General features: G+C 38.1%; 4 protein-coding genes across 5 annotated transcripts; 3 read left to right on the plus strand and 1 right to left on the minus strand.

Moving 5' to 3' along the window:
• The first annotated feature begins 93 nt into the window (after positions 1 to 93).
• On the plus strand, positions 94 to 5119 carry LOC140771791 (protein ROOT INITIATION DEFECTIVE 3-like). The gene is made up of 8 exons (XM_073113489.1): positions 94 to 423; positions 513 to 626; positions 899 to 1032; positions 1112 to 1256; positions 1555 to 1754; positions 2324 to 2451; positions 3080 to 3333; positions 4715 to 5119. The coding sequence occupies exons 1-8, from the start codon at positions 145 to 147 to the stop codon at positions 4865 to 4867; spliced, it is 1407 nt and encodes a 468-aa protein (XP_072969590.1). The 5' UTR covers positions 94 to 144; the 3' UTR covers positions 4868 to 5119.
• A 470-nt stretch (positions 5120 to 5589) lies between these two features.
• LOC140772522 (uncharacterized) lies at positions 5590 to 9341 on the minus strand. Of its 2 annotated transcripts, none has more exons than XM_073114633.1 (11): positions 8477 to 9341; positions 8326 to 8397; positions 8156 to 8245; positions 7989 to 8051; positions 7808 to 7910; positions 7655 to 7729; positions 7416 to 7569; positions 7260 to 7329; positions 7076 to 7141; positions 6119 to 6241; positions 5590 to 6037 (listed from the first exon to the last, which is right to left on the minus strand). In XM_073114633.1, exons 1-11 carry the CDS (start codon positions 9120 to 9122, stop codon positions 5823 to 5825), a joined length of 1677 nt encoding a protein of 558 aa, XP_072970734.1. In that variant the 5' UTR covers positions 9123 to 9341; the 3' UTR covers positions 5590 to 5822. The 2 variants fall into 2 exon arrangements, with proteins under 2 accessions (XP_072970734.1, XP_072970735.1); XM_073114634.1 differs by having other exon boundaries at positions 8326 to 8394; positions 8477 to 9340.
• A 2896-nt stretch (positions 9342 to 12237) lies between these two features.
• Positions 12238 to 15589, plus strand: LOC140772702 (stromal cell-derived factor 2-like protein). The gene is made up of 6 exons (XM_073114900.1): positions 12238 to 12635; positions 12723 to 12863; positions 13872 to 14012; positions 14715 to 14764; positions 14853 to 14982; positions 15204 to 15589. Exons 1-6 carry the CDS (start codon positions 12531 to 12533, stop codon positions 15285 to 15287), a joined length of 651 nt encoding a protein of 216 aa, XP_072971001.1. The 5' UTR covers positions 12238 to 12530; the 3' UTR covers positions 15288 to 15589.
• Positions 15590 to 16289: 700 nt separating this feature from the next.
• Positions 16290 to 18719, plus strand: LOC140772238 (actin-related protein 2/3 complex subunit 3). The gene is made up of 4 exons (XM_073114212.1): positions 16290 to 16415; positions 17850 to 17958; positions 18043 to 18312; positions 18383 to 18719. The coding sequence occupies exons 1-4, from the start codon at positions 16413 to 16415 to the stop codon at positions 18523 to 18525; spliced, it is 525 nt and encodes a 174-aa protein (XP_072970313.1). The 5' UTR covers positions 16290 to 16412; the 3' UTR covers positions 18526 to 18719.
• The last annotated feature ends 138 nt before the right edge of the window (positions 18720 to 18857 follow it).

Genomic DNA, 18857 nt, shown 5'->3' on the forward strand with positions numbered 1-18857 from the left:
GAGGATACGCATGATATACTTTATTTATAACCATTAGATTATAATCCAACGGTGGTATTTCTTCTTACCATCCTATAAACCAAACCCCCCTCCCCCTCTCTCTCTCTCTCTTCCAACTTTAAACCTAGCAAAAACCCTTCTGCAATGCCGGGGCCGGCGCCACTACCTTCCACCGCCGCCGTTCTACCTCGGACTCCTGCCTCATGGAAAGAGGAGTTCGTTGTGATGGCATCATCTTCCTCGCCGGACGCCGAAATTGTTTCGTGGGACCTCCGCTCCGGCATCGAGCAGCTCCGGTACCGCAACTGCTCTTCCACTCGTCATGGGCTCGTCTCTGTTGGCGGTCGATTCATCGCCTCCTCCCAATCCCGCAAGACCGCAACGGCTGCCACTGCTCAGATCTTTTTCTGGTCTTGGGACAAGGCAAGATTCGGTTTTTCTTATTTTCCTTTGGTGTGTTAGAGTTTTTGGATGGGTTATTGATCTTCTTCTTTTTTTTTTCTTGATTGCAGCCTAAAGTGGTGGTTAGAAGCTTCCCTTCCGAGCCTATTGGCCCTCTTGTCTCGAATTCTGAAGGGACTTATATTATAGGTGGAGGTTCTTCTGGGGATATATTCTTATGGGAGGTGAGCAATCTGATGCTATATTCTTTGTATGTGTCAAAATTTAATCTTGATTGTGTGGTCTTAGTTAAAACCGATTTTTAAATTTTTTGTTCTTTATGCACTTCTTCAGTACTATTGTGGGGAGAGTGGATGTTATAAATTAGGTTAAATAGTCCCTAGCCAGTGGGAACATCCCTATTGCTTGTGGGAGGTGTTTCTCTTTCTATTTAGTGCTGGCATTGGTTGTTATCCAATATTATTCCGTAAACATAAAAACTATCTTATCATTCTAGGTGGTCAGTGGCAAGCTTCTAAACAAGTGGCACGCTCATTACCGATCTGTGAGTTGTCTCACCCTATCGGGAGATGAGTCTCTCCTGATCTCTGGGGCGGTGGATGGAAGCATCAGAGTTTGGTCCCTTATGATGTATATATTTCTTGCATATGTGGAATTTGTAAAAAAAGTGTAGTTCTATTGAGTTGTATTATTCTAAATGATACTGCAGGATGTTTGATGATATAGCGAATACAGGTTCCATGAATCTCTACAAATATGGCTTCAATGAACACACAGCAACAGTGACTGATGTTGTTTCAGATCCCGGGTTACCTTCGGTTTTCATCTCCTCTTCGAGCGATTGCACATGCAAGGTTTGTTATGCAGTATTTTGGTGCTTTGAATATATTAGTTGGTGGCTTGTTGGTAGTTGAGTGAACCTAATCTTTTCCTTGTTTTTGGTTGATATAAACTCTGCATATATGTTTGATAGTCAGTCTACTTATACGTGAATCAGTTGTTCGGCAAAACCTTTATGTCATTTTATGAGATTTACACAATTTTGTTTAATTGGAAACCTGTGAAAATGATAAACATAAATAGTCATATGCCACATAGTGGTTCTGAGGATGATCTGGTATCTAATTCTTATGCTGATCATGTGTATATCAGATATGGAGCTTAGCAGAAGGAACAATATTAAGGAGTATCCAGTTTCCTACTGGTATATCCTCTATGACAATGAACCCCGGGAAGAATGCATTCTATGCTGGTAGTGAAGATGGCAAAATATATGACGTTTGTCTTGATGCTAAAGGCAAACCTCATAGCAGTTTTGGAATGTCCAACATTGGCATCCTACATGAACAAAGGTTTGCACTTTTTCCCCTCATTTTTTTTTCATGTGCCTCCTTTTCAGCTGTACCTATATAACACACCTAGATCATTGTTTGGTAAAATCTCCAGGTCATTGCTGTTGCTAAAAAAACTACAGAAAATAAAAAGTTATGCATACACATTTAAGGCTTTCTCTTGCACCCAAATAGTCATGTTCCATTATGTGACTTCTGTCTTAAACTTAATGTGTAGCCAAATTGCTGGAATTCGTTTTCCATACTGTCTGAATCAAGCAAAAAGCATTTGTTAAATAGACTAGGATGTATAAGTTATAATACAAAATGCATCATATTTACTCACTATGCATTGTGATCTTTTTTCTGTTTTGAAGATCTGTTCTTGATGCCAACTATTGCTACGTTTCTTTTTCACCTTATCATTTTTCACCTTGGTGTGGTTTACAAGCATAACATATATATATATATATTTATATTTTGATACCCTGTACCTTTTATTGTTTGTTAGTGTAATCGTTCTCTGTTACTTTCATTTTCTCTTATATAAGAATTTCCTTGAATTGACCCTTTTAATAATTTTTTCCTAGGGGTGCTGTGACAACCATGGGTTTTAGCACAGATGGATCTGCACTTATATTTGGATCAGCGGATGGTACAGTTCAAATTTGGGATATGGAAAATCGCCGGGCGACTCTTGTACTAAAACATGATAAAGGTTTCATGTTTGAAAAATCCTTTCTTCTTGATGGTTTGATTTACTTATCTTTGTGCTTTAAGAAACTGATTGCATGGAGTTGTATACTTGTCTTACATAACACGCAGTTGTTTTTTATTTGTATTCAACAAGGTTCTTTGCCTTATAATATGAGTCCTGGTATATACTTAATAGTGCATGAGCCTTCACTTCATAGTACCGTAGCTGACTTTATATTATTGGAAAAAGCATGGAACTATTTCCAATTTCAATTGTAAAAATTTAATTAGAGGGAAATACTAACTTGGTGAGCTAAAAGTGCTGTTTGTTACTTGTTTTTCTATTTTATAATAACATATTAGGAGTTGACCCATTTTATGATGATTGCATATTCCTCTCAAATACTCATTGGTCAGCCTATGGCATACAAAGTTGGGTTTTATATCTTTCTATGCTTTATCAACAAAAAGAAGAATCTTTCAATGCATTTCATGTTCTTGTCTTTATTTGAACAAACTATATGGTTCTCAGCAATTTTTATGTTGGAAATAAATCTATCAGCAATTTTTGTATTTTCTCTCTCTTTAAGGTCCTTTTCTTACAGAGAGAAAAAGGCTGCAAAAATAAGGGGAACATTGTTTTTTGACAGGTTCAGTGAATAACGTGCTTATAGTTAAGCATCCTCCACATTCAGTTCCTCCAGTATCAATAGATGCACAAGTGTCAGTTTCCCGAAAACGAGTCTGTTTGTCGCTGCCACCAGCTTTAAGTAAATATACAGACTCAACATCCGGAGATGTTGACACAAAAGCCGTAACTATGTGCCGGTCTCTGTGGTGTGATCCACTGGACAGCAAATTCTTGAGCTCAAAAGTCCTTGAGGGCCATGTAAAAGAGCTTCAGGTGTCCTCCTATATACTTGATCTTGATGCTTCTCTTTCCTCTTATTAATAACATTGTCTCTCTTTCTACATACTTCAGAAAGCGGATGTCTTTTCATGTCTCATGTTTTTCAGTTTGAATATTAGAAATAGGATATATCTCATGCAGCACTTCATAAAATTAGTAAATTTGGTTTTCTACTATATCTGGAGTATTAGAAAGATTTTTTTTTGTTTTGCTTTTGAGACAGCAAATAGGTATTATCTTCCAATTAAAGGATCATCTGAAAGTTCTGAATATATTTGTGAACTGTAATGCTGCTAAAGTGGTTAGCACCACCCGTACTTTTCAGAAGATTTGCAACTAACTGATACACTCTTTGAACAAACTAACCAATCTGATCCTCTTCAAATTTAAACAAACCATTTCCCTAGAAAGATGAAAAAATGATAATCAATAAAGCTGTATCTTTTTCCCATCTTTTTTCTGTGGCTGCATCTATTTTCTTTGTTGATCCTTTTAGTACAATTTCTCCTGTAATTGGAAACAAACAAAGCGATCTTGATTTCTCATCAATTTTAGTTCTTTAGTTGTTTTTGGTGAACAAACGAGCTGGTTTAGGTGCACTTACTTTTTTACACATCAACAACCATATTTTGATGTCTAGGAGATCAACTTTTGTCGTATCAATCCTGCATAGTGCATTACCCAAAGTTTCAGCCATTTTTTGTATAAAGCCTAAAGATGCTGACACTCTCAAATTGCACAGCTTTATATATTCCTTCATTGTGTGTCATATTGGCTATTCATGCCATACATTCATGATATTTTGGAATAATGATGCAAAATTAGAATATAGGTATGCAACTTCATTTTCCTTCAATAAGGCCTGAATATTGCCGTCATCTCTACAGTGTTGAGAGTATTTCCTAGGTCAAGCACATTCACTTCCCAAACAGCAGGCTGCATGTGGCTTTATCATCACCTCCCAACTTGAGTTTTGCAATGAGTTACAGCCTGCATAACCATTACCAATGCCTTTTTTACCCTCAACTCTCCATACCTTTTATTCTTTTTGTGTCTGTTTTCTTTCAAGTTGTGTAAGCACTCATTGGAGTTAGTCAATATTTCTTCTATTTTTATTCTTTTCCTCTGTCTGGATGATGCTTGTTCTTGTACCAGATTTGTTTTCTTTACTTTCCTATAATCCTTGTCATCGAAGAAAAACAGAGTGCGGTAACATTTGGCTGACATATTTTTGCCTCTTCTGTGAATAATGTTGAATAAGGGAAAATGAGACAAAGATATGACTCTGTCGAAAGATTTTCCTGTCCATATCAATCAGCCTTTATAACGGTCAAGAAGTCTATATCGACTGACTCGTATTCTTTCCTCCTCACAGGAACAAAGTTCTTCTGGTGCCGCCGAATTGGAGTTGGAAAGACTTCGACGAGAATACGAAAGATCAATGCAGATGGCCCAACAATGGAAGAAATGTTATCAAGACCTGCAAAAGTTGTATTCAGATGAGATCTTAAATGATAAGTCAGATTAACAACTAACGGGATATATTTATGTTTAGTTCAGTTTCTCTGTTATCTTTGAAAAGGAAGGGCGCTGTAGGGGAGTGTAACAACACGATATCAAAACAATTAAAGTTTTGTAGTTATATGGTTATTTTTATTTGTCGGTGTTACCTATAATGGTGCCTTTATTATTATTCAAACTGTAACTCACAGTAATAAAGTTATGGCATTTTGCATTTAAATTGTTCTTGCTGTTCTTCTGGAAATGGAACTTAAACGCACTCTGTTTGTCTTGATGTGATTCATGATTTGGACTTCTATAGTTAAATTTGTCTCTCTCTCCTGAAGCTAAGAATGCCTTGAATGCAGGTTTTAAACCTCGTCTCTTACACCATTTCTCATCACTAGCTTCCTTATTTTTTTTTAATATTTTTTTGAGATGTATTTTCAATAGCTAACTTTTAAGCTTCCTTGCCTTAATACTCTTGAGATCCACCTATATTTTTCTAATTTTATTTTGAAAATTATAAATTTACTTTTTAAGAAAGCTCATACTTGCTATGCTTCATAGAGAATAGATAAAATATGAACTTTAAAATTTGGACCTGTATCTACTGTATGCGAGTCCTCCTGCTACCGTTGGTTGTCAAATCATTAATAAGTAATCCAATGACATTATTAATTCAAAACAATTTGCAAGTTCCATGTCCATGAAGACAGAAAGAGAGGTAAGAAAAAAGCACGGAATCACTGGACAAAGAGAAACTTCATAATATGTTCTCTATCCCAGACAAAGAGAGGGACAAATGGTGATGGACAGAATCTATCTTGTGAAAAATGCCATGCCATGCTAAAATCATGAGTATTTCTTTACATCTCACCACCTTCCTCTCTTTTATCCATCTCTTTCTGCTTTAGACTGTCCTCCTATTCTTTGGGGTCCCCTGCTCACTATTATAATCATAATCTACTCCATCAACTTTCCTAGATCCCTCTCTTTGTCTTCCTCTCTCTCCTCACCTCCACTGCAGCAGCAGGCCCACCTCTTTGTCTGTGATGTTGTAGGCATTGGCCTGGGCCCTTATCTGTCTTCTTGGAATCTTCTTGCACCTCTTGGGTGATCTCCTCCTCTTGCCCATCATTCCACTCATCCACCATGCACTGCTGGTAAAATTTGACTGCCACAACCAGCATGAACACTGCACAAAGTAATCAATTTAAGAGGATCACCAATTAAGGCCAATGACAACTTTCTAATCATTGTATTAGAGAATGCTTACCGGCCCAGATTCGAGCGACGGTCGAGGAGACATTCCAAATGAGGGTGAAGACGGCGGCCGCGACAGCCTTCTTGTGTGTGCAAGACTCCCAGCCATCTCTAAATCTCTCCAGCCAAAATTTACCTGATAAATAGTAATTATAGATTTGTTTTATTAGGATGTCACAGGGCAGTAGCTGAGACAAAGGAAAAGAGGGAATAAGCATATGTAACTAAGGGTGAAACATTCACACATAAAAGAAGTATTTATATAGCAAGGACTAAATAATAAAAATAGCAGAGGACTAATGAACACATGCATTTCTTCATGGGGGAAGGAAGACTACACGAGGGCACGTTAAAAGGGACCAGGGGAAGACAAACGTATTAAACCTGTATGCAAGTGAATAAAAGACCAATATAACATACAGAAAAAGCCAATGTTTTGAAGCTTCAGCAGATCTGGAAATCAGAGGTAGAGCCAAGAAAAAGAGTGCCAAACTTGGTCCAGACTAAAGTTAACATTCATTAAATTGTGGTCTCTTTCTCTGGTGAGCTGTGTGATATAAGATCAGCTCATTAACTCTCTGCCCAAGGACTTAATAATTGAATCTAACACCTTCCTATTGGAGGCATCATCTAATCTGTACCTAGAAGAGTATCTTTGAAGCATTGCAAGTTAATATAAGATGGTAGAAGTCATCATAAGATAGATAAACTTTTGCAATTATTAAATTATCTATTTGGATAGGTAAGTGAGTCTACAGGGCTGTAGATCTCACCAAACTTTCTTTTTCCATAGTTCTTATTGACCATAAGTCTTGTGCACATGTCAAGTGGGAAAAAGTAAAATTAAGTAATGACTGAGGTAAAGGGGTTAAAGCTGAAAAGTAAATAACTTAGGTCTTTAATACTTTATGCTTGTTATTTGCAATGAAACAACCACCAACTTAGAGTAAAATTTACAGCTTTCATTTACCATATCTTGCCAGCTGAGTAGAGTAGGAAGAGCAGACTTTTGGAACGGTGAAGACTCCAAAGAAAACTGCAGCAATGACAACCACAGACAAGCATCAGATAGATCCCTTTTTTTTTTCTTCACTCCTTTTACTGTATGTTAAATTGGAATGTAGAGATACTTTGCCTTCTATTTCAGTACTTACATAGTTTAGCCAGGGTCCAAAGAGTTATGGAGCTTCCACACCTGGCCATAGCAAATAAGAGCAATGCAAGCTGCCACAGCCAAATGTCACCCTTTTACTAGAAATTTGGGGTAAAAGAAGCAAACAGACAAGCAAAAACCAACAAAAATTTCTTACCTTCATAGTAGTTGCAGGGTCCCCGGAGAAGAGAGCTCTGAGCTTAGAGAGCATCTCATTTATGTAAGGGAGAAGTAGCCTTACAAGCCAGATGGCTTCTTCCTCCCCAACCATGTATCTCTCATCCCTCTCATCATACTCTATGTTTGCTCCTCTGATCAAATTCAACAATTTCTAAGATAATTATTGAACTTTTCCTCTATTTGTTTTTGTAATTCATGGATAATTTGAAGGATTACCTTTGGAGAATGGCCTTGTAAATGAACATTAGAGCCAGATAAACAAGACCCAGGTAGGAAACTGCTGAAATTAGGCTGCAGAATAGATAATTTCAAAGGAAATTAATATTAGCTCTTCAATGCAGAGTTCAAGAGTTGGCTCTGATCCCTGACCTGAAATTGAGATCCTTGGTATAGGAAGAGGAGATGAGCAAAAAAGTCCCAAAACCGAAGATGAATGCTGACTTCGATACATCTCTCCACATCACCAAATCCACTGAAGATCAATTCAATATGATGTAGTCTGAGAGAACTGAACTGTTGAAACATTTGGATCAAATGAAAGTTTACTAACCAATATTTTGCATGTTTCTGTGGTCGCAAGATGTCGTCTCATATAATTCCTCATGCAATTCAACTGCATGATAAAAACGAAACCATCAAACTTGATGAATTAGAGCTTGAAAATTAACATTATTAAAAGGAAAAAAGGAAGGAAGGAAGGAGGGAAGAATTAATCACCTGGAGGTGGTTGTTTGATGGGTTCTTGTTTCGCCACCCGCCGAACTATCACTGGCACGACCGGGGATGTGGTCAGGGCAGGCTTCTTCTCTGCATGAAATCCAAATTAAAGAATTGGGCATTGACAAGAATATGATCAAAAAAAGAAGAAACAGAACGGAAAATCTCACCTGAAGGGGGAGATCTTATGGGCTCTGGGTTCATTGCTCTGTGATTCATCACAATTGCAACCTTCTTCTCTACTTTTAGATCAAGAATCACGGAATTAATTACTAAAAAGGGAACAAAACCAAGTACAATTCACAAGAAGAAGCAACTTGCCTTGAGGCGTTCTGATGGTTTCTGGATTGATAGCTCTCTGATCTGTTAAAAGTGTCTTCTTTTCTACTCTAGGCGTCACGGGTACCTCTTGAACCTTCTCAATTCTCACCTTCTCCTCCTCTTCCTCCTTCTCCTTCTCCTCCTCCTTCTCCTTCTCCTCCACAATCTTCGCTTTCTCGATGGCAGCTGCATCCATCTCCTTGTCATCAAAACTCTTCCTCCCCTCCTCCGCCTCAATCTCAATCTCTTCCACTTCCTCTTCCTCTTCCTCTTCCACCACCTCCTTCCGCGACCTCGACGGCTCCGACAAGGTCTTCCTCAGATGAATCGGGCTCTTATCCACCGACCCATTAATACTCATCGCCTCCGGCGCACGCCAGCTCTTCCTCTTCTTCCTCTCTGCAGCGACCCCCCCGCCGTCGCTCTGGTTTCTCCTCAGCCTACGGTAAATCCGAAGGCCCTCTTCGTCGGCGTTGCCGTCGTCCTCCTCCTCGTCGCGGCTCTCGCCGCCGTTGAAGACCTTAATTCCGCCCTTGACCTCGTCCATCTTCATCCTAGTCTCCCACACTGATCCGGCCACGACTCCATTTCTGGCAATGCCTCTTCTTCTTGTAGGAGGAGGAGTAGTAGCAGTAGTCCCCTGCATCCCCTGTTTTGGCAATGAGTGGAATGAGGAGGATTGTGTTGTAAGGCTCTTCTCTCTCTCTCTCTCTATCTCTCTCTCTCTAGAGTTGGAGTTTTTTGTTTGCTATAATTGGGATGAGAGGAGAGAGAGAGGGAGAGAGGTGGGATGGTGGGGTAGAGGGGAGGGGAGAGGAGAGGAGAGGAGAGGGGTGTTTACTTTAAGATCTGTGCATGTCCATGGAAGGATCTCCGGACTTTCAATGCATGCACTCACTCGAGTCATAAGCCTCACATGCAGGAGACCCGGATCATCTGCAGCCCTGGCTGCAGGAATCCCTCCAAAGTCGCATGCACTCCAGTCCATAACTCATAAAACCTCCCCCATGCAGGGATTCGGATCATCTGCACCCGTGGTTGCAGGGATTTCCTGTAGCAGGCCGGGTCAAGTTTTCTAATTTTTTTTTTTATTTCTCAAGGGAAATTTCTTATTTAATCCCTTCTTTTTGGTAACATAAAACTTTATTTATTTTGATTAGGTAGGAATATTTTGATGTAGTCAGGGGTTGTAAATGATCACGTCCCAAATCCCAATTTAAATTAGAGTCTATTTGTCCCTTGCTAATGAGAGCTTTGGCAGAGGGCTATGAAAGAGAGGAGAGTTGAGGAAATTAAGGGAAAGGAGGCAGCTGTCTTGGGTTTCTAAGTTCTAAGCCATGTGGCTTCTTTGGACAAAGAGTGGTTGTTAAGTGATTCTTCTCTCTCTCTCTCTCTATCTTTATTTTAACTTTGTATATTTATGTTTAATTTTTTTTTTAACTGTGGTATGTGATTTTTAAACATGTGAGGTTACTGTGTGTGGGGGGGGTGTCATGCAAATGTGTTCCTTTCTTGTGGGTCAAGCTATGATTAAACCCCATGTTCTCAAGGCTCCCAAAGTGAGCTACATGAAGGTGCCACAGCGTACTCCATCCATCAGCCTTTTTTGGGTGCTCTTTTGGATCATTATTGGCCAAAGTTTCCTCGGTGCTCTAATAGAGTTTTATAGATATAATTTACAGTTTGATTCTAATCTCAAATAATATCATAAAAAAATTTATTTGATGATTTGGTGGCTTGACTTAATGGCTCGACAATGCGGATGATGACTAGACGGTGTAGTTGACTTAGAGGAGCAGTTTGACAGTGCGACGACTTGAAATAGGTTTAGATAGTATTTGATTTGGAGTAATTGTTTGACAACGCACTAAATACCTCTGTATCTAGAGAGGATTTACGGTCATGAATAATAAAAAGAAATTATTGGCCGACACGGGTATTAATTAAAGATGTATGCTCATCACTATTTTAATATTTATGTCAATAATTGAAGTTTTTTTTTACATAAATAAAATTTTAATAATGCCCATGATTTAATAAAGTAAAATTTGAAAATTAAGAGCATATACATTAATATTTTATTTGAGTATAAAAAAAATGTCACACAATCAGTTGGAGGATTTTTATCTTCCATTTAATTGTGGGATGAGAAAAAAAAAATCCATAAAAAATAGGATAAATGATAATACTTTATTTTTATCTGAGTACTTAATAAGAAAAATAAGAATAAGAAAACACTTTTATCTCTTGTCCTATCAAAAGGTAGGTCTATAGTTTCTTATCACAACTTCTATAATTACAATTTGTGGGATAGATAGAGATGAACTCATCTCTTATCCTACCTTTCTATCCCAGCAGAAGGCCGTACATTACAAATACCACCTCCCTTGTCAGCAAACCAAATAAAGATGTTTCTGATGTGGAACATGCTCTACATCACCATGGTTTTGTTTCATATCTACTGTTTCAAACTGCTTACTATATAAACAATTTGTTTATAAGCTAATTATGTAGCTACTTCCCATATAATAAACTATTTTAATATTTTGGCAGTATTAACGCAGCACTTGTTCGATTCGATTGATGACTCAGTAATACACACGCTTAAAAATTTTGATCTGTATCTAAAAAGAATTAATTATTAAATAGAAAAATTAGATATGAAGACATAATAGAAGTAATTTTTCTCCACTGCCTTGTCACTTTCAAAACAAAAACATAGTATCACATCACTAGACTAGACTTAGAATAGTCTAATAGAATTAGTGCTCTCTTAATGGTGGAAGGGCCAATAGGAAGGCAACAGTACATGATCCGGTAAAATGTCCATTCCAAGTTAGGGTTATTTTTATTATTATTTTTGTTTTGATGGGGACTGATGTGGGGCATGGCATCTGTTGTTATAAAGGATCCCAATGATTATATATAGTTGGAGAACTACTTTAATATGTCATACCATCTTATATATAGTTTCCAATGCCCTCAAAATCATATTCATATCTTGCTTTTATACAACCTTGTAGTCAAAAAGCTTAGCCAAGCTGATAAGCTGTTGGGTTGTTTAATAGCATTTGTGATGCCTGCAAACAAAATTGTAAAGAGAAAAATTGTTGGGCAGATGAGAGCAGCTCACCATACCCTAATTTTATAACTTATACTGATCTCATATGTGAGGTTGTTTAATTAAAAATAATCTCAATGTTTTTGATTAAGATGTCATCCAAAAACTACAAAATATTTGTAGCACTTAGCCCACTCTTTGTAGAATATAAGTAATTTTATACCGGTGCCGATACGATTCAAATCTCGGAGTACTTATACAAAATGAGCCGTTTAAAGTATAATTTTTTGTATTTTTAATCTCCAAATCTCATTGATTTCTATACTAGTTTTTTAAATCTTCTTCCATGGTGCATTTTTAATCCATTAAAATTGCAGTTTAGTTTATATATAAGCCCACGGTCCACTTCTTAATTGGGCCTTATAGGCCCTTAATGGGCCTAGGCCCATCGGCTTATTTATTTATAAACTCTTTAGTAATGACGATTAAGAATGACTTATTCGCTTCCCGAGGAATACAAAGTAGAAAATTACTCCTCCGTCGGAGCACTAAGCACGGCGAATTGAGGGAGAGAAGTGATTGGGGCCAATCATTTGACGCCACGTCACGTCAGAGACCCTCATCTCGTACGCCATTGGCTGCAACCCTCTCCAATGACGTGTCTACCCATTTGGAATATACAAAAACCACCCTAAATAAAAACTAAATCCCAAACTAAACTAAGATCCCACACAGAGAGGTGGAGAAGTAGGTTAAGCTCACCGCCCGGTGTCCGACATCCCACCACCGCCGTACCTCGCTCCGGCGTCCCTTTACACCGACGCCGCCGTGGCTCCTCAAGGCCTCTCTCGTCGGAGAGTCCCGTCCTCCGCCGCCGAAGCCGCCGCCTCCTCTTCCTCTCAAACCCTAACTCGAGATCGGTTCACTGCTCACCCCTTCGATCACGATCTCCCCTTCTGGCAACAGAACTGGTTCCTTTTCCTCCTCCTCCTGATGGCCTTCTCCTTCTTTGCCTTCGCCGTCTTCCTCTACATCGGCCTCGATTTCCCCGAAGCTTCTCCTATTCCCGCGTCCGCGGCCGCACCGGAAGGCGTCGAGGTGAGATAGTTCGTATATTCTCTTCTTGGATTTGAGATCTCGCCATTTTTCCTTATTTTTTTTTCCTGATATTCTTTTTGGTATTAGATTACATATGGTAGTGTGATTAAGTTGATGCATGAGAAGACCAAGTTTCGGCTCCATTCGCACGATGTGCCCTATGGTTCGGGAAGCGGGCAGCAATCGGTTACTGGATTTTCCAACGTTGATGACTCGAATAGTTATTGGGTATGTGATTAATTTGGTGTTTTGGATTATTTTTCCAAGTTTTGATTCGTTTCTATGCGTTAATGTTTTGGTAGAATTAGTTTGTTTTGGTCCTTAGGATCCATAATTCTCTATTAAGTAATATGCAGTCAATCGAGATACAAATATAATTCACGTTAGAAGGATAGGCAGTACAAGGATCAACTTCACGTTAGAAGGAAGACATTGGCTTGTGAAATGATGCCAAGCTGAAGGAGAGATACAAGTGAGCTTTGCTTGTGTTGGGAATCCTCATATGTTTGTATTTTTAGTGATCTTTTTGTCAGTAACTTTGCCTCCAATTGTTCAACCTTTCCAAAGAAATTGTCAGCCCATGAATGTGATTACCAGATGCTGCCAGTGATGCCAAAAGTTATTCAGATATATGATTTTTTTTTTCCGACATGCTAAACCTCATTTGTTTGACTCGGCTAAGCTGCAAAAATATATACTAGTTGAAACCAAGGTTTTAAAAGACTATAGGTGGTACATAGGCGGACAAGGGACTATGTAGTGCCTAAGCACTAGGCGGGTGCCTAGGCAGCCGCCCAGAATTCAAGATGGCTGAAAAATAAACAAATAAAAGAAATAATAGTTAGAGAAGAAGTTACAATTAATACTTACAATTTAAATAATATATTAATGTATTCTTGTTAAGAACTAAGCTATTAGAACTCATTAAGTCATTAACATGTATGATAATTTTAATTTTCAGAGTCAATCGGCATACTAAAATATAAAACGAGATGCTAAGGCGTCAGCAAGGTATGACCTAGGTGGAGCCTATTTATATTCTAATGCGGGAGCCTAGGCATTATGGCAGAAGTGTTTTAAAACAATCGCTGAAACATTAATAACCAGTTTCATGATTTAGACGTTTAAGGTTTCTATTAGATGCCTTTGGTTGTTTCTTTACTGCATGTTGAACATTTACTTTTGATTAGGCATTTATTTTACTTATTTGTTTTCTAACAATGGAAAATTTTGCAGATTGTGAGGCCCGAACCAGATTCATCTGTGAAACAAGGAGATACCATACCACACGGAACAATTATAAGACTACAACACATGAGGACTCGAAAATGGCTACATAGCCACTTGCATGCTTCACCTATAACTGGCAATTTGGAGGTTTGTAGTATTGTTTGTGGCTTTGTGTGGAGAGAAACTAAAAATACACAGGGAAAATATAGGTTTTAGAATCTTCCTGTTCTACTTCCTACTTTGTGTGGCAGACTCCTTTTTAAGTCTTATCCAAGAAATCAACTTGTAGTCATGTACCATAGGTGTCATCTCTCAAGCAGATATGCATGGAATATGAGCTACTTCCTATATTGTCTGATGTGCCCTTGGATTGGAAAAAGAAGTTTAGAAATAACCAAGTTTGATTTTATTAATCTGTCCTCAGTAGCGTGTTACTCTCCCTCTGGCTAGTGAGTTATGCTAGAAAAGGAATTAAAGCCATTAACTTGCTAGCCTTGTTGGGTTCAGTGAGTTAGAAAGATTGTCTACAATAGAAATGAGCTTTCCTCCTGAACTTTTGTCTTATAATACTAGAAGTCATGTTTCTACAGGGGGAATATAGGGGACAGTCTTGAACAAATAGACGTTTTTGTGACAGGTTCACTAGTTCTTAGTAGCAACTAGACTCCCCAGGAAAAAGTTAGTAGGAAAGACCTGTACACTCATAATGTAAGGTTGATGATTGGAGCATTAAAGGAGTAACTGATTGAGAATATTGTTTTGGTAATACTTTGTAGATTCTTATATGCTTGCATTCTATATGGTTCACGTATGTAAATAACGTCTGGTATATGCTTTTACATCTTGCAGGTGAGCTGCTTTGGAGGTGATGGTATCTCAGATACTGGAGATTTTTGGCGGTGAGGATTGCTTTACGAATGAGAAATATGCATGATGTCCAGTTAATGCATCTATTCAGCTCATCCTCTCATGTCTTTCCCTTATCAGGCTTGAGATTGAGGGCAGTGGCAAAACATGGAGGCAAGACCAAAGAATAAGGCTGCTTCATGTGGATACTGCCGGCTATTTGCACAGCCATGACAGGAAATACACTCGTATTGCTGGAGGACAGCAAGAGGTAGAATGAGATCCTTGTATTAGTCCAGTCGATAGTTTCTTTTAGTTACCTGCTACTTGACATTCTGTCCACTGTAGCATTCTCGGTTAGAAAGTTTTAGTATCAATGGACCAGTGAATATTTGTTTCTAACCAATTCTGCTCAAACATTCTCATGCTGCATTATTGATTCTTCTAATGTTTAATTTAGCCCGGTTAATTCTATGTTTCCTTCTCTTACAGGTCTGTGGTGTTAGAGACAAGCGTCCCGACAATGTTTGGTTGGCAGCAGAAGGTGTCTATCTTCCAGTGACCGGAAGCAAGTAGCTGCTTCATTTTGTCGACAGCAAAATTTGAGTTAAAATTTTTCTGCATAAAATATACATTGCAGCTCATCAATATTATATACTAGCTAGAACCCTTTTTTGCATGAAATCGGATGTAATACTTTTGATAGTCCTACCACCTAGTCACCATCACTCACTAATGAGAGCTGCAGTGGAGCTGGTTTTCTTTTTCTTGTTCATGCGCTGAGCTACTGTGACATGTATATGATGTATACTTGATATCAATTATCTTTAGTTACTGAATTGTCTCAGTAGGCACAAAATCTACTGCCTCTTTTGCCATCATTTGGTTCTGCGATATGCTCGTTTCTCGTCGGCAATAATGGTGGAAATATGAGAAATGCAGTCTTCCTGGCCTTGCTGAGTGGAGAATAATTATGGCGAATGAGATAATGATAATTTTGCCTTTTTATGTGTGGATGGCTGGCTGGCTTTTTTTTTTTAATTTGTTGAGTAAATACCTTTTATTTTGTATTTTATACAGACTTCTCTGTTGATTTTCTAAACAAACAAATTTGTATCTTATATCCTGGGATTGGAGAATTCTCAAGCTCCCATCTCTCCTTTAGCATTTTCGAGTGTGTAAAGAGAAATCTTTGTAGTGGAGGTTTGGCAAAGTGTCAAGCTTGGCATAATGGCAGAGGTATTGACAAACTGTGAGACCCACTAATTAACCCATTAAGACCACCCACCCTAATCAAACACTTGACCTCTCTTATCTTGGCTTTAAAACATAGACACAATTCTACAAGTTCTGGCTTCAAGATCAAATAAAGAAACACTCAAGCTCCCATAATTAGACATTTCTCCCAAAACTATTAACAGAAAAACGAAAGTAACAAAGCAAATATTAAATAAAAACAAATATAAATCTAACTCAATTTTAAATTGAAACGGGTACGGGCTAAGATCCTGTTGACCCGTCCCGAACTGAAACCCAAGACGACCCTTATACGTTATATATATACGAGGGAAGGGGTTAAACAGGATTCTCTTCCGCTTTCTGCCGGTAAAGATCGCCAATTTCCAGAAGCATTTGGGAGATCTCTTCCTCACAAACCCGCGCTCGTTCGAAGTTTCTCCCCCGCGAACCCAATTCACGCAAATGGTAATCTCTCCCTTTCCCTCTTTTCTTGCCTTTGTTTCCTTGATCGATTCAAGAGAAGCGATTTAATTTCTTCTGGAATCCTGGAATTGTGAAGATGGGCTAAAATTTGCTACCTGGTGATTAATTCTTTTGCCTCTTGGGTTTGGATCATCGATTTATCAAACTAATTCTCTATAAGTACGGCCGATTAATCGTTGGTTATGTATAAACGACTTGATTCTCATTTTAGGATTGATATGCAGGCAATTCATCAGTTAGGGTTTCCTTAATTCAGCTTGGTAGAGATTATTTAGTGGCCTTAGAGAATTTGTCTTGTTGGGAAAGTTGAATGGGATCCACACTATTTAAATGGAGATTAGTGGTTTCCTGGGTAGTACCATTTCCCATTTTAATAAGATGAACAAGAATAGAGATCAAATGATGAAGGTTTATCTTGCTTTTGCACTCCTCTGTAAAGTGTGCTGGTATTGATATTTTCTACCTATAAATTGCTCTTGATCTTGGCAGCCGTTACCTTTTACGTGTTACATTCTAAGAAAAATAAAATAAAGGAATTCTAAAGTTGCATGGGGAAGTGAAATCCATGGAACTCAGAGTGTAATCTAACCACTACTAGGTCATTGGCCTTTTATTGTCTTTGTACCTCAAGTTTTTAGTATACATTTGGAGATCATGCATTTTTACGTACTAGTTTCTTAACATGTTACAAGCAAAAAGGGGTCAGGCATGCATTTTTCATATATTTCAGTCAGTATCATCAAAATGTATATTTTTGTGCTTTATTCTTGGGTATGGCCCACAAATTATGTATGCTAAGTAGACAAACTTTTCAGAAGGAAAATTATATTTGCTTAGTTGCTCTTTATCTTGCTAGCTGTAATTTTGAATCAAATTGATGATGAGTGACGACAACTTCCATAATGAATAGTTTCAACTTTTAAGTAGTAAAGGAGAGAAAATATAATAAATTTGTTTGATCTGTTATCTGAAGTGTGATTTTGAATCGTCCTTATTTTTCCTCCAATTTTTTTAAATCTTGATGTAAGAAGACGATCAGGATGCGATATTAGTTTTACTGTTAGCCTGCATGAGTGATTAGTAATGGCTTGTAGAATTCGATCTGGAGCAATGGAATTTGAATGGTTTTTGAAGTCTCCAATACATTCCTCTTCCAAAGCTGTAGAGAATTCAGTACCAGTATGTATTGTTGATCTATAGATCCTATGTTGAACTTTAGCTACAAGGGCAAATAACTGTAATTTGGTTCAGATTTTGGATCAATAAACTCTATTCTGTGATATATATATATATATATATATATATATATAAAATCTTCTTTCTATCTTTTCTCCATCACATATAATCCCTTAATTTTTTTCCCAAAAGGCGACATGCAAATCTCGAACTGATAAAGCTGACATCAACTGTTGGCAGGTTTATCACTCTAGCTTTGTTGAGGAAGAAGGTATCAAAAAAGCTTGTGGTTGCCCTCTGCTTCCACTAAAATCTCACATCAAGGGTCCTGCTCCAGCTTCAGATCCAGGTCTCCATCTTTTATCTCTTTATTCTGTTTTATTTGCTTATGCACAAAATCCTTTATGTTCTGATTGTCATTCACATATTCCAGAAAAGATCGACGTTGTTGATGAAGCAATTACTTTCTTTCGGGCAAATGTTTTCTTCAGAAACTTTGATATTAAAAGCCCAGCAGACAAGCTACTTATTTACTTGACATTGTACATCAATGTGGCCTTGAAAAGGCTGGAGGGCTGCAGAACACTGGCTGTAGGGACCAAGGCAATTATTAATCTGGGGTTAGAGAAGGTACCCGTGCCTGGAGAGCCTGGGTTTCCTTTTCCTGGCCTATTTGTCCTTCCTCAGTCTCAGAATGAAGCAGGTATATTTCCACCCACTTGATCATCTCAATACTTTGGAATAATCTTACAATTTTCTTCTGTTTAATGCAGAGTTATTCAGAAATTATCTGAAGCAAATAAGGGAGGAGACGAGCGGAAGATTGCTCAGTTGTGCTTACAGATCTAATGGTACACCAAACAAATGGTGGCTGGCTTTTGCAAAGAGGAAGTTCATGAATATTATTGTACCCTAGACATTGGATTCTCACAGGGCCAAACATTTTCTAAGTTCACATTGTGGTCAATTTTAACTGCCATCTGTATTTTTGTCAATGCGACCACAGAGATCAATATTTTCCGTCGTATTTGTTGTGCAGTTGTTTTAATCGTCAATTAACAAGAGATGATGGATAACACTTCTGAAACTGGCCTCTCATGTATTTGATTTAGGGTGGTTTTAGTTATTTCTTTGACTTGTTCTGCTGATAATGGAGTAGCAAAATGCTGAATCTCTGTTTCTGGAGTCCAGGAGATGGTGGACAGGAAACAAGAAGGCAAAGAGTTGCAATACGCAATACACTCGATA

Source organism: Typha angustifolia, chromosome 12 (assembly GCF_048772165.1).
Source record: "Typha angustifolia cultivar Huaian chromosome 12, ASM4877216v1, whole genome shotgun sequence".
Lineage (NCBI taxonomy): Eukaryota > Viridiplantae > Streptophyta > Magnoliopsida > Poales > Typhaceae > Typha > Typha angustifolia.